General features: G+C 53.3%; 1 protein-coding gene across 1 annotated transcript in view; it reads left to right on the forward strand.

Annotated features, from left to right (window-relative positions):
* Positions 1-5,481: 5,481 nt before the first annotated feature.
* The window catches only part of LOC147108528 (ciliary microtubule inner protein 1-like), a 96,966-nt gene continuing 89,341 nt past the window's right edge, over positions 5,482-13,106 (forward strand). Inside the window, exon 1 of the mRNA XM_086006042.1 lies at positions 5,482-5,600. Coding sequence (XP_085862168.1) covers positions 5,545-5,600 — 56 coding nt within the window. The 5' untranslated portion in view covers positions 5,482-5,544. The remainder of the gene's footprint in view (positions 5,601-13,106) is intronic.

Here is a 13,106-nt window from a genome sequence, read left to right on the forward strand (position 1 = left end):
TGTGTGGGGAGAGGATTGTCCTGATCCTCTCTCCCAGTGAAGGGCTGTGTGTGTGTAGGGAGAGGATTGCCCTGAACCCCTCTCCCAGTGAAGGGCTGTGTGCGTGGGGAGAGGATTGCTCTGATCCTCTCTCCCAGTGAAGGGCTGTGTGTGTGTGGAGAGGATTGTCCTGATCCTCTCTCCCAGTGAAGGGCTCTGTGTGTGTGGGGAGAGGATTGTCCTGATCCTCTCTCCCAGTGAAGGGCTGTGTGTGGGGGGAGAGGATTGCCCTGATCCCCTCTCCCAGTGAAGGGCTGTGTGTGTGGGGAGAGGATTGTCCTGATCCCCTCTCCCAGTGAAGGGCTGTGTGTGTGTGGGGAGTGGATTGCCCTGATCCCCTCTCCCAGTGAAGGGCTGTGTGTGTGTGGGGAGATGATTGTCCTGATCCTCTCTCCCAGTGAAGGGCTGTGTGTGGGGGGAGAGGATTGTCCTGATCCTCTCTCCCAGTGAAGGGCTGTCTGTGTGTGGGGAGTGGATTGCCCTGATCCTCTCTCCCAGTGAAGGGCTGTGTGTGTGTCGGGAGTGGATTGCCCTGATCCCCTCTCCCAGTGAAGGGCTGTGTGTGTGTGGGGAGAGGATTGTCCTGATCCCCTCTCCCAGTGAGGGGCTGTGTGTGTGTGGGGAGAGGATTGTCCTGATCCTCTCTCCCAGTGAAGGGCTGTGTGTGTGGGGAGTGGATTGCACTGATCCTCTCTCCCAGTGAAGGGCTGTGTGTGTGTGGGGAGAGGAGTGCCCTGATCCTCTCTCCCAGTGAAGGGCTGTGTGTGTGTGGGGAGAGGATTGTCCTGATCCTCTCTCCCAGTGAAGGGCTGTGTGTGTGTGGGGAGAGGATTGTCCTGATCCCCTCTCCCAGTGAAGGGCTGTGTGTGTGTAGGGAGAGGATTATCCTGATCCTCGCTCCCAGTGAAGGGCTGTGTGTGTGTAGGGAGAGGATTGTCCTGATCCCCTCTCCCAGTGCAGGGCTGTGTGTGTGTAGGGAGAGGATTGTCCTGATCCTCTCTCCCAGTGAAGGGCTGTGTGTGTGTGGGGAGAGGGTTGCCCTGATCCTCTCTCCCAGTGAAGGGCTGTGTGTGTGGGGAGAGGATTGCCCTGATCCCCTCTCCCAGTGAAGGGCTGTGTGTGTGGGGAGAGGATTGTCCTGATTCTCTCTCCCAGTGAAGGGCTGTGTGTGTGGGGAGAGGATTGCCCTGATCCCCTCTCCCAGTGAAGGGCTGTGTGTGGGGAGAGGATTGCCCTGATCCCCTCTCCCAGTGAAGGGTTGTGTGTGTGGGGAGAGGATTGCCCTGATCCCCTCTCCCAGTGAAGGGCTGTGTGTGTTTGGGGAGAGGATTGTCCTGATCCTCTCTCCCAGTGAAGGGCTGTGTGTGGGGGGAGAGGATTGCCCTGATCCCCTCTACCAGTGAAGGGCTGTGTGTGTGGGGAGAGGATTGCCTTGATCCCCTCTCCCAGTGAAGGGCTGTGTGTGTGGTGGGAAAGGATTGTCCTGATCCTCTCTCCCAGTGGAGGGCTTTGTGTGGGGGGAAAGGATTGTCCTGATCCTCTCTCCCAGTGAAGGGGTGTGCGTGTGTGTGGGGAGATGATTGTCCTGATCCCCTCTCCCAGTGAAGGGCTGTGTGTGTGTGGGGAGAGGATTGCTTTGATCCGCTCTCCCAGTGAAGGGCTGTGTGTGTGGGGAGAGGATTGCCCTGATCCCCTCTCCCAGTGAAGGGCTGTGTGTGTGGGGAGAGGATTGCCCTGACCGCCTCTCCCAGTGAAGGGCTGTGTGTGTGTGGAGAGGATTGTCCTGATCCTCTCTCCCAGTGAAGGGCTCTGTGTGTGTGGGGAGAGGATTGTCCTGATCCTCTCTCCCAGTGAAGGGCTGTGTGTGGGGGGAGAGGATTGCCCTGATCCCCTCTCCCAGTGAAGGGCTGTGTGTGTGGGGAGAGGATTGTCCTGATCCCCTCTCCCAGTGAAGGGCTGTGTGTGTGTGGGGAGTGGATTGCCCTGATCCCCTCTCCCAGTGAAGGGCTGTGTGTGTGTGGGGAGATGATTGTCCTGATCCTCTCTCCCAGTGAAGGGCTGTGTGTGGGGGGAGAGGATTGTCCTGATCCTCTCTCCCAGTGAAGGGCTGTCTGTGTGTGGGGAGTGGATTGCCCTGATCCTCTCTCCCAGTGAAGGGCTGTGTGTGTGTCGGGAGTGGATTGCCCTGATCCCCTCTCCCAGTGAAGGGCTGTGTGTGTGTGGGGAGAGGATTGTCCTGATCCCCTCTCCCAGTGAGGGGCTGTGTGTGTGTGGGGAGAGGATTGTCCTGATCCTCTCTCCCAGTGAAGGGCTGTGTGTGTGGGGAGTGGATTGCACTGATCCTCTCTCCCAGTGAAGGGCTGTGTGTGTGTGGGGAGAGGAGTGCCCTGATCCTCTCTCCCAGTGAAGGGCTGTGTGTGTGTGGGGAGAGGATTGTCCTGATCCTCTCTCCCAGTGAAGGGCTGTGTGTGTGTGGGGAGAGGATTGTCCTGATCCCCTCTCCCAGTGAAGGGCTGTGTGTGTGTAGGGAGAGGATTGTCCTGATCCTCGCTCCCAGTGAAGGGCTGTGTGTGTGTAGGGAGAGGATTGTCCTGATCCCCTCTCCCAGTGCAGGGCTGTGTGTGTGTAGGGAGAGGATTGTCCTGATCCTCTCTCCCAGTGAAGGGCTGTGTGTGTGTGGGGAGAGGATTGTCCTGATCCTCTCTTCCAGTGAAGGGCTGTGTGTGTGGGGAGAGGATTGTCCTGATCCTCTCTCCCAGTGAAGGGCTGTGTGTGTGTGGGGAGAGGATTGTCCTGATCCCCTCTCCCAGTGAAGGGCGGTGTGTGTGGGGAGAGGATTGTCCTGATCCCCTCTCCCAGTGAAGGGCTGTGTGTGTGGGAAGAGGATTGCTCTGATCCCCTCTCCCAGTGAAGGGCTGTGTGTGTGGGGAGAGGATTGCCCTGATCCCCTCTCCCAGTGAAGGGCTGTGTGTGTGGGGAGAGGATTGCTATGATCCTCTCTCCCAGTGAAGGGCTGTGTGTGTGTGGGGAGGGGATTGCTCTGATCCCCTCTCCCAGTGAAGGGCTGTGTGTGTGGGGAGAGGATTGCTCTGATCCTCTCTCCCAGTGAAGGACTGTGTGTGTGTGGGGAGGGGATTGTCCTGATCCCCTCTCCCAGTGAAGGGCTGTGTGTGTGTGGGGAGAGGATTGCCCTGATCCCCTCTCGCAGTGAAGTGCTGTGTGTGTGGGGAGAGGATTATCCTGATCCTCTCTCCCAGTGAAGGGCTGTGTGTGTGTGAGGAGAGGATTGCCCTGATCCTCTCTCCCAGTGAAGGGCTGTGTGTGTGGGGAGAGGATTGCCCTGATCCCCTCTCCCAGTGAAGGGCTGTGTGTGTGGGGAGAGGATTGCCCTGATCCTCTCTCCCAGTGAAGGGCTGTGCTGTGTGTGGGGAGAGGATTGCCCTGATCCTCTCTCCCAGTGAAGGGCTGTGTGTGTGTGGGGAGAGGATTGCTCTGATCCCCTCTCCCAGTGAAGGGCTGTGTGTGTGTCGAGAGGATTGTCCTGATCCTCTCTCCCAGTGAAGTGCTGTGTGTGTGTGGGGAGAGGAGTGCCCTGATCCTCTCTCCCAGTGAAGGGCTGTGCTGTGTGTGGGGAGAGGATTGCCCTGATCCTCTCTCCCAGTGAAGGGCTGTGTGTGTGTGGGGAGAGGATTGCTCTGATCCCCTCTCCCAGTGAAGGGCTGTGTGTGTGTAGAGAGGATTGTCCTGATCCTCTCTCCCAGTGAAGGGCTGTGTGTGTGTGGGGAGAGGAGTGCCCTGATCCCCTCTCCCAGTGAAGGGCTGTGTGTGTGTGGGGAGAGGATTGCTCTGATCCCCTCTCCCAGTGAAGGGCTGTGTGTGTGTAGGGAGAGGATTGTCCTGATCCCCTCTCCCAGTGAAGGGCTGTGTGTGTGTAGGGAGAGGATTGTCCTGATCCTCTCTCCCACTGAAGTGCTGTGTGTGTGTGGGGAGTGGATTGTCCTGATCCTCTCTCCCAGTGAAGGGCTGTGTGTGTGTGGGGAGAGGATTGCTCTGATCCTCTCTCCCAGTGAAGGGCTGTGTGTGTGTGGGGAGAGGATTGTCCTGATCCCCTCTCCCAGTGAAGGGCTGTGTGTGTGTGGGGAGAGGATTGCCCTGATCCCCTCTCCCAGTGAAGGGCTGTGTGTGTGTGGGGAGAGGATTGCCCTGATCCCCTCTCCCAGTGAAGGGCTGTGTGTGTGTGGGGAGAGGATTGCCCTGATCCCCTCTCCCAGTGAAGGGCTGTGTGTGTGGGGAGAGGATTGCCCTGATCCCCTCTCCCAGTGAAGGGCTGTGTGTGTGGGGAGAGGATTGCCCTGATCCTCTCTCCCAGTGAAGGGCTGTGTGTGTGTGGGGAGAGGATTGCTCTGATCCCCTCTCCCAGTGAAGGGCTGTGTGTGTGTAGAGAGGATTGTCCTGATCCCCTCTCCCAGTGAAGGGCTGTGTGTGTGTGGGGAGAGGATTGCTCTGAACCCCTCTCCCAGTGAAGGGCTGTGTGTGTGTGGGGAGAGGATTGCTCTGATCCCCTCTCCCAGTGAAGGGCTGTGTGTGTGTGGGGAGAGGATTGCCCTGATCCTCTCTCCCAGTGAAGGGCTGTGTGTGTGTGGGGAGAGGATTGCTCTGATCCCCTCTCCCAGTGAAGGGCTGTGTGTGTGGGGAGAGGATTGCCCTGATCCTCTCTCCCAGTGAAGGGCTGTGTGTGTGTGGGGAGAGGATTGCTCTGATCCCCTCTCCCAGTGAAGGGCTGTGTGTGTGTAGGGAGAGGATTGTCCTGATCCCCTCTCCCAGTGAAGGGCTGTGTGTGTTTAGGGAGAGGATTGTCCTGATCCCCTCTCCCAGTGAAGGGCTGTGTGTGTGTAGGGAGAGGATTGTCCTGATCCTCTCTCCCAGTGAAGGGCTGTGTGTGTGTGGGGAGAGGATTGCTCTGATCCCCTCTCCCAGTGAAGGGCTGTGTGTGTGTAGGGAGAGGATTGTCTCGATCCCCTCTCCCAGTGAAGGGCTGTGTGTGTGTAGGGAGAGGATTGTCCTGATCCCCTCTCCCAGTGAAGGGCTTTGTGTGTGTAGGGAGAGGATTGTCCTGATCCTCTCTCCCTGTGAAGGGCTGTGTGTGTGTGGGGAGAGGATTGCTCTGATCCCCTCTCCCAGTGAAGGGCTGTGTGTGTGTAGGGAGAGGATTGTCTCGATCCCCTCTCCCAGTGAAGGGCTGTGTGTGTGTAGGGAGAGGATTGTCCTGATCCCCTCTCCCAGTGAAGGGCTGTGTGTGTGTGGGGAGAGGATTGCTCTGAACCCCTCTCCCAGTGAAGTCTGATGCTGCGCAAGCTCTGAGTCAGTCGGCGTCGCGTTGCCATGGTGCCGCAAACAATGGACCTGATTGTTATACTGGCCAATGGCGCGGGGGCGCGCAGGGGGCGCGGGCTCGCCGCAAGTCAGCGGTAGCGAGCAGGCAGGAGCCGGGAGACAGGAGGCGGCATGAGCGGCAGGGGAGACACCAAAAACTACAACTTCGTGGCGGCGGACAGACAGTGGTAATTAAAACACGCGTGTTAATTTCAGTCCTTGTCAATATAACAGTGCGGGGTCTGTCTGTCATTTTAGTTGTCTGTTCCGCTGTATCTGTACTGTACAGACTGGGGACTCAGCAAAATTCAGTACAAATCAATCCAAGGACTTTCCCTGCGATTGCCCCGAAACTTTAGTAATGGTGAGTGGGAGAATTGTTATTCTGTGTCCGCTGGCTTCTCTCAGTGGTGGAAAGGACAGCAACTGGGTATCAAGACAGAGCAGGCAACTGTAATCCTCCCCTCACTGGGATAGTCCACTATCACAGTGCTGACACTAGAACAACGCTGTCACTGGGACAGTCCACTATCACACTGCTGTCACTGGGACATTCCACTATCACAGTGCTGTAACTGGGACAGTCCACCATCACACTGCTGTCACTGGGACAGTCCACTATCACAGTGCTGTTACTGGGACAGTCAATCATCACAGTGCTGTCACTAGGACAGTCAATCATCACAGTGCTGTCACTAGGACAGTCCAATATCACAGTGCTGTTACTGGGACAGTCAATCATCACAGTGCTGTCACTAAGACAGTCAATCATCACAGTGCTGTTACTAGGACAGTCCAATATCACAGTGCTGTCACTGGGACAGTCAATCATCACAGTGCTGTCACTAGAACAGTCCAATATCACAGTGCTGTCACTGGGACAGTACACCATCACAGTGCTGTCACTGGGACAGTCCACAATTACAGTGCTGTCACTGGGACTGCCCAATATCACAGTGCTGACACTGGGACAGTCCACTATCACAGTGCTCTCACTGGGAGAGTCCACCATCACAGTGCTGTCACTGGGACAGTACACAATCACAGTGCTGTCACAGGGACAGTCCAATATCCCAGTGGTGTCACTGGGACAGTCCACACCACAGTGATGTCACTGGGACAGTCCACTATCACAGTGCTTTCAGTGGGACAGTCCACTATCACAGAGCTGTCACTAGGAAAGTCCACAATTAAACTGCTGTCACTGGGACAGTCCACAATCACAGTGCTGTCACTGGGACAGTCCACAAATCACAGTGCTGTCACTAGGACAGTTCAATATCACAGTGTTGTCACTAGGACATTCCACTATCACAGTGCTGTCACTAGGACAGTCAATCATCATAGTGCTGTCACTACGACAGTCCAATATCAGAGTGCTGTCACCGGGACAGTCCACCATCACAGTGCTTTCACTGGGACAGTCTATCATCACAGTGATGTCACCGGGACATTCCACAATTACAGTGCTGTCATTGGTCAGTCCACTATCACAGTGCTGTCACTGTGACATTCCAGTATCACAGTGCAGTAACTAGGTCAGTCAATCATCACAGTGCTGTCACTAGGACAGTCCAATATCACAGTGCTGTCACTAGGACAGTCCAATATCACAGTGCTGTCACTGGAACAGTCCACTATCACAGTGCTGACACTAGGACAGTCCTCTATCACAGTACTTCACAAGGACTGTCCACAATTACAGTGCTGTCACTGCTAAAGTCCAATATCACAGTGCTTTCACTGGGACAGTCTACCTTCACGCTGCTGTCACTGGGACAGTCCAATATCACAGTGCTGTCACTCGGACAGTCCAATATAACAGTGCTTTCACTGGGACAGTCCAGCATCACAGTGCTTTCACTGGGACAATCCACCATAACAGTGCTGTCACAGGGATAGTCCACGATCACCGTGCTGTCACTGGGACAGTCCACTATCACAGTGCTTTCACTGGGACATTCCATTATCACAGTGCTGTCACTGGGATGATCCAATATCACAGTGTGTCACTGGGACAGTCCACTATCACAGTGCTGACACTGAGACAGTCCACAATTACAGTGCTGTCACTGGTACAGTCCAATATCATAGAGCTGTCACTGGAACAGTCCACTATCACAGTGCTGTCACTGGGACAGTCCACAATTACAGTGCTGTCACTGGTACAGTCCAATATTACAGTGCTGACACTGGTACAGTCCACAAATCACACTGCTCTCACTGGGACAGTTCACCATCACAGTGCTGTCACTGGGACAGTCCACCTTCACAGTGCTGTCACTGGGACAGTCCAATATCACAGTGCTGTCACTGTGACATTCCAGTATCACAATGCTGTCACTAGGTCAGTCCACCACCACAGTACTGTCACTAGGAAAGTCCACTATCACAGTGCTGTCACTAGGACAGTCCAATATCACAGTGCTGTCAATGGGACAGTCCACCATCACATTTCTGTCACTGGGACAGTCCACTATCACAGTGCTGTCACAAGGACAGTCCACTATCAGTGCTGTCACTGGTAAAGTCCAATATCACAGTGCTGTCACTGGGACAGTGTGAAAATCACAGAGCTGTAACTGGGACATTCCATTATCAGAGTGCTGTCACTGCGACAGTCCACTATCACAGTACTGTTACTAGAACAGTCCAATATCACAGTGCTGTCACTGGGACAGTCCACTATTACAGTGCTCTCACTGGGCCAGGCCACTATCACAGTGCTGTCACTGGGACAGTCCACGATCACAGTGCTGTCACTGGGACAGTCTACTGTCACAGTGCTGTCACTGGGAAAGTCCACAATCACAGTGCTTTCACTGGGACAGTCTACCATCACAGTGCTGTCACTGGGACAGTCCAATATTACAGTGCTGTCAGTCGGACACTCCAATATCACAGTGCTTTCACTGGGACAGTCCACCATCACAGTACTTTCGCTGGGACAGTCCACAATCACAGTGCTGTCACAAGGACAGTCCACTATCACAGTACAGTCACTAGGACAGTCCACTATCACAGTGCTCTGACTGGGATAGTCCACCATCACAGTGCTGTCACTAGAACACTCCAGTATCACTGTGCAGTCACTGGGACAGACTACTACCACAGTATTTGCCAAGGACTTTCCACAATCACAGTGCTGTCACTGGGGCAGTCTACAAATCACAGTGCTGTCACTGTGGCAGTCTACAAATCACAGTGCTGTCACTGGGACATTCCATTATCAGAGTGTTGTCACTAGGACAGTCCACAATTACAGTGCTGTCACTGTGACAGGTCACTATCACAATGCTGTCACTGGGACAGTCCACCATCACAGTGCTTTCACTGGGACAGTCTACCATCACAGTACTGCCATTCGGACAGTCCAATATCACACTGCTGTCACTGGGACAGTCCACGATCACAGTGCTGGCACTGGGACAGTCCACCATCACAGTGCTGTCACTGGGACATTCCACTGTCACAGTGCTGTCACTGGGACAGTCCACTATCACAGTGCTGTCACTGGGACAATTCTCCATCACAGTGCTGTCACTGGGATATTCCACTCTCATAGTGCTGTCACTAGGACAGTCCAATATCACAGTGCTGTCACTAGGAGAGTCCAATATCACAGTGCTGTCACTGGGACAGTCCAATATTACAGTGCTGTCTCTCGGACACTCCAAAATCACAGTGCTGTCAAATGACAGTCCACTATCACAGTGCAGTCACTAGGACAGTCCACTTTCACAGTGCTCTGACTGGGACAGTCCACCATCACAGTACAGTCACTAGGACCCTACAGTATCACTGTGCAGTGACTGGGAGAGTCTACTACCACAGTACTTCCCAAGGACTTTCCACAATCACAGTGCTGTCACTGGGGCAGTCTACAAATCACAGTGCTGTCAAAGGGATGTTCCATTATCACAGTGCTGACACTAGGACAGTCCATAATTACAGTGCTGTCACTGGGACAGGCCATTATCTCAATGCTGTCACTGGGACAGTCCACCATCACAGTGCTTTCACTGGGACAGTCTACCATCACAGTGCTCTCATTGGGAAAGTCCAATATCACAGTGCTGTCACTGGGAGAGTCCACGATCACAGTGCTGTCACTGGGACAATCCACCATCACAGTGCTGTCACTGCGACATTTCACTCTCACAGTGCTGTCACTAGGACAGTCCACTATCACAGTGCTGTCACTAGGAGACGCCAATATCACAGTGCTGTCACTGGGACAGTCCAATATCACAGTGCTTTCACTGGGACAGTCCACCATCACAGTGCTTTCACTGGGACAGTCCCCTATCACAGTGCTGTCACTAGGACACTCCAATATCACAGTGCTGTCACTCGGACAGTCTACTATCACAGTGCTTTCACTGGGGCATTCCATTATCAGAGTGCTGTCACTGGGATGATCCAATATCAAAGTGCCGTCACTGGGACAGTCCACTATCACAATGCTGTCACTGGGACAGTCCACAATTACAGTGCTGTCACTGGTACAATCCAATATCACAGTGCTGTCACTGGGACAGTCCACAATTACAGTGCTGTCACTGGTACAGTCCAATATCACCGTGCTGTCACTGAGACAGTCCACTATCACAGTGCTGTCACTGGGACAGTACACTATCACAGTGCTGTTACTGTGACATTCTAGTATCACAGTGCTGTCACTAGGTCAGTCAATCATCACAGTGCTGTCACTGGGACAGTCCCATATCACGGTGCTGTCACTAGGACAGTCCACTATCACAGTGCTGTCACTGGGACAGTCCACCATCACATTTCTGTCACTGGGACAGTCCACTATCACAGTGCTGTCACTGGGTCATTCCACTATCACAGGGCTCTCACTGAGACAGTCCACCATCACAGTGCAGTTACTGGGACAGTCCAATATCACAGTGCTGTCTTGTGGGCAGTCTGCAAATCACAGATCTGTAACTGGGACATTCCATTATTAGAGTGCTGTCACTAGGACAGTCCACAATTACAGTGCTGTCGCTGGGACAGTCCACCAACACAGTGCTGTCACTGGGACAGTTCACCATCACAGTGCTGTCACTGGGACAGTGCACCTTCACACTGATGTCACTGGGACAGTCTACCATCACAGTGCTGTCACTGGGACATTCCACAATCACATTGCTGTCGCTGGGACAGTCCACTATCACAGTGCTGTCACTAGGACATTCCACTATCACAGTGCTGACACTGGGACAGTACACTATCACAGTGCTGTTGCTGTGACATTCTAGTATCACAGTGCTGTCACTAGGTCAGTCAATCATCACAGTGATGTCACTGGGACAGTCCCATATCACAGTGCTGTCACTAGGACAGTCCACTATCACAGTGCTGTCACTGGGACAGTCCACTGTCACAGTGCTGTCACTGAGACAGTCCACTATCACAGTGCTCTCACTGGGTCAGTCCACCATCACAGTTCTGTCACTGGGACAGTCCACTATCACAATGCTGTCACGAGGAAAGTCCACTTTCACATGGCTCTCATTGAGACAGTCCACCATCACAGTGCTGTTACTAGGACAGTCCAATATCACAGTGCTGTCACTGGGACATTCCACTATCACAGTGCTGTCACTGGGACAGTACACTATCACAGTGCTGTTACTGTGACATTCTAGTATCACAGTGCTGTCATTAGGTCAGTCAATCATCACAGTGCTGTCACGGGGACAGTGCCATATCACAGTGCTGTCACTAGGGCAGTCCACTATCACAGTGCTGTCACTGGGACAGTCCACTATCACAGTGCTCTCACTGGGACAGTCCACCATCACATTTCTGTCACTGGGACAGTCCACTATCAGAGTGCTGTCATTGAAACAGTCCAATATCACAGTGCTTTCACTGGGACAGCCCACCATCACAGTGCTTTCACTGGGACACTCCAATATCACAGTGCTGTCACTCGGACAGTCTACTATCACAGTGCTTTCACTGGGGCATTCCATTATCACAGTGCTGTCACTGGGATGATCCAATATCAAAGTGCTGTCACTGGGACAGTCCACTCTCACAGTGATGTGACTGGGATAGTCCACAATTACAGTGCTGTCACTGGTACAATCCAATATCATAGTGCTGTCACTGGAACAGTCCACTATCACAGTGCTGTCACTGGGACAGTCCACAATTACAGTGCTGTCACTGGGACAGTCCAATATCACAGTGCTGTCACTGGGACAGTCCACCATCACAGTGCAATCACGGAGACAGTCCACGATCACAGTGCTGTCACTGGGACAGTACACTATCACAGTGCTGTTACTGTGACATTCTAGTATCACAGTGCTGTCACTCGGTCAGTCAATCATCACAGTGCTGTCACTAGGACAGTCCACTATCACAGTGCTGTCACTGGGACAGTCCACTATCACAGTGCTCTCACTGGGACAGTCCACTATCACATTTCTGTCACTGGGACAGTCCACTACCACAGTGCTGTCACTAGGACAGTCCACTATCACAGGGCTCTCACTGAGACAGTCTGCCATCACAGTGCTGTTACTAGAACAGTCCAATATCACAGTGCTGTCAGTGGGGCAGTCTGCAAGTCACAGATCTGTAACTGAGACATTCCATTATCAGGCTGCTGTCACTAGGACAGTCCACAATTACAGTGCTGTCACGGGGACAGCCCACCAACACAGTGCTGTCACTGGGACAGTCCACCATCACTGTGCTCTCACTGGGACAGTCCACCTTCACACTGATGTTACTGGGACAGTCCACCATCAGAGTGCTTTCACTGGGACAGTCCACTATCACATTGCTCTCACTGGGACAGTCCACTATCACAGTGCTGTCACTGGGATATTCCACTATCACAGTGCTGTCACTAGGACAGTCCAATATCACAGTGCTTTCACTGGGACAGTCTACCATCACAGTGCTCTCATTGGGAAAGTCCAATATCACAGTGCTGTCACTGGGAGAGTCCACGATCACAGTGCTGTCACTGGGACAATCCACCATCACAGTGCTGTCACTGCGACATTTCACTCTCACAGTGCTGTCACTAGGACAGTCCAATATCACAGTGCTGTCACTAGGAGACGCCAATATCACAGTGCTGTCACTGGGACAGTCCAATATCACAGTGCTTTCACTGGGACAGTCCACCATCACAGTGCTTTCACTGGGACAGTCCCCTATCACAGTGCTGTCACTAGGACACTCCAATATCACAGTGCTGTCACTCGGACAGTCTACTATCACAGTGCTTTCACTGGGGCATTCCATTATCAGAGTGCTGTCACTGGGATGATCCAATATCAAAGTGCCGTCACTGGGACAGTCCACTATCACAATGCTGTCACTGGGACAGTCCACAATTACAGTGCTGTCACTGGTACAATCCAATATCACAGTGCTGTCACTGGGACAGTCCACAATTACAGTGCTGTCACTGGTACAGTCCAATATCACCGTGCTGTCACTGAGACAGTCCACTATCACAGTGCTGTCACTGGGACAGTACACTATCACAGTGCTGTTACTGTGACATTCTAGTATCACAGTGCTGTCACTAGGTCAGTCAATCATCACAGTGCTGTCACTGGGACAGTCCCATATCACGGTGCTGTCACTAGGACAGTCCACTATCACAGTGCTGTCACTGGGACAGTCCACCATCACATTTCTGTCACTGGGACAGT

This window comes from Somniosus microcephalus, chromosome 13 (genome assembly GCF_052327205.1).
Source record: "Somniosus microcephalus isolate GS21.2 chromosome 13, FLI_Smic_1.0, whole genome shotgun sequence".
NCBI classification, from domain to species: domain Eukaryota; kingdom Metazoa; phylum Chordata; class Chondrichthyes; order Squaliformes; family Somniosidae; genus Somniosus; species Somniosus microcephalus.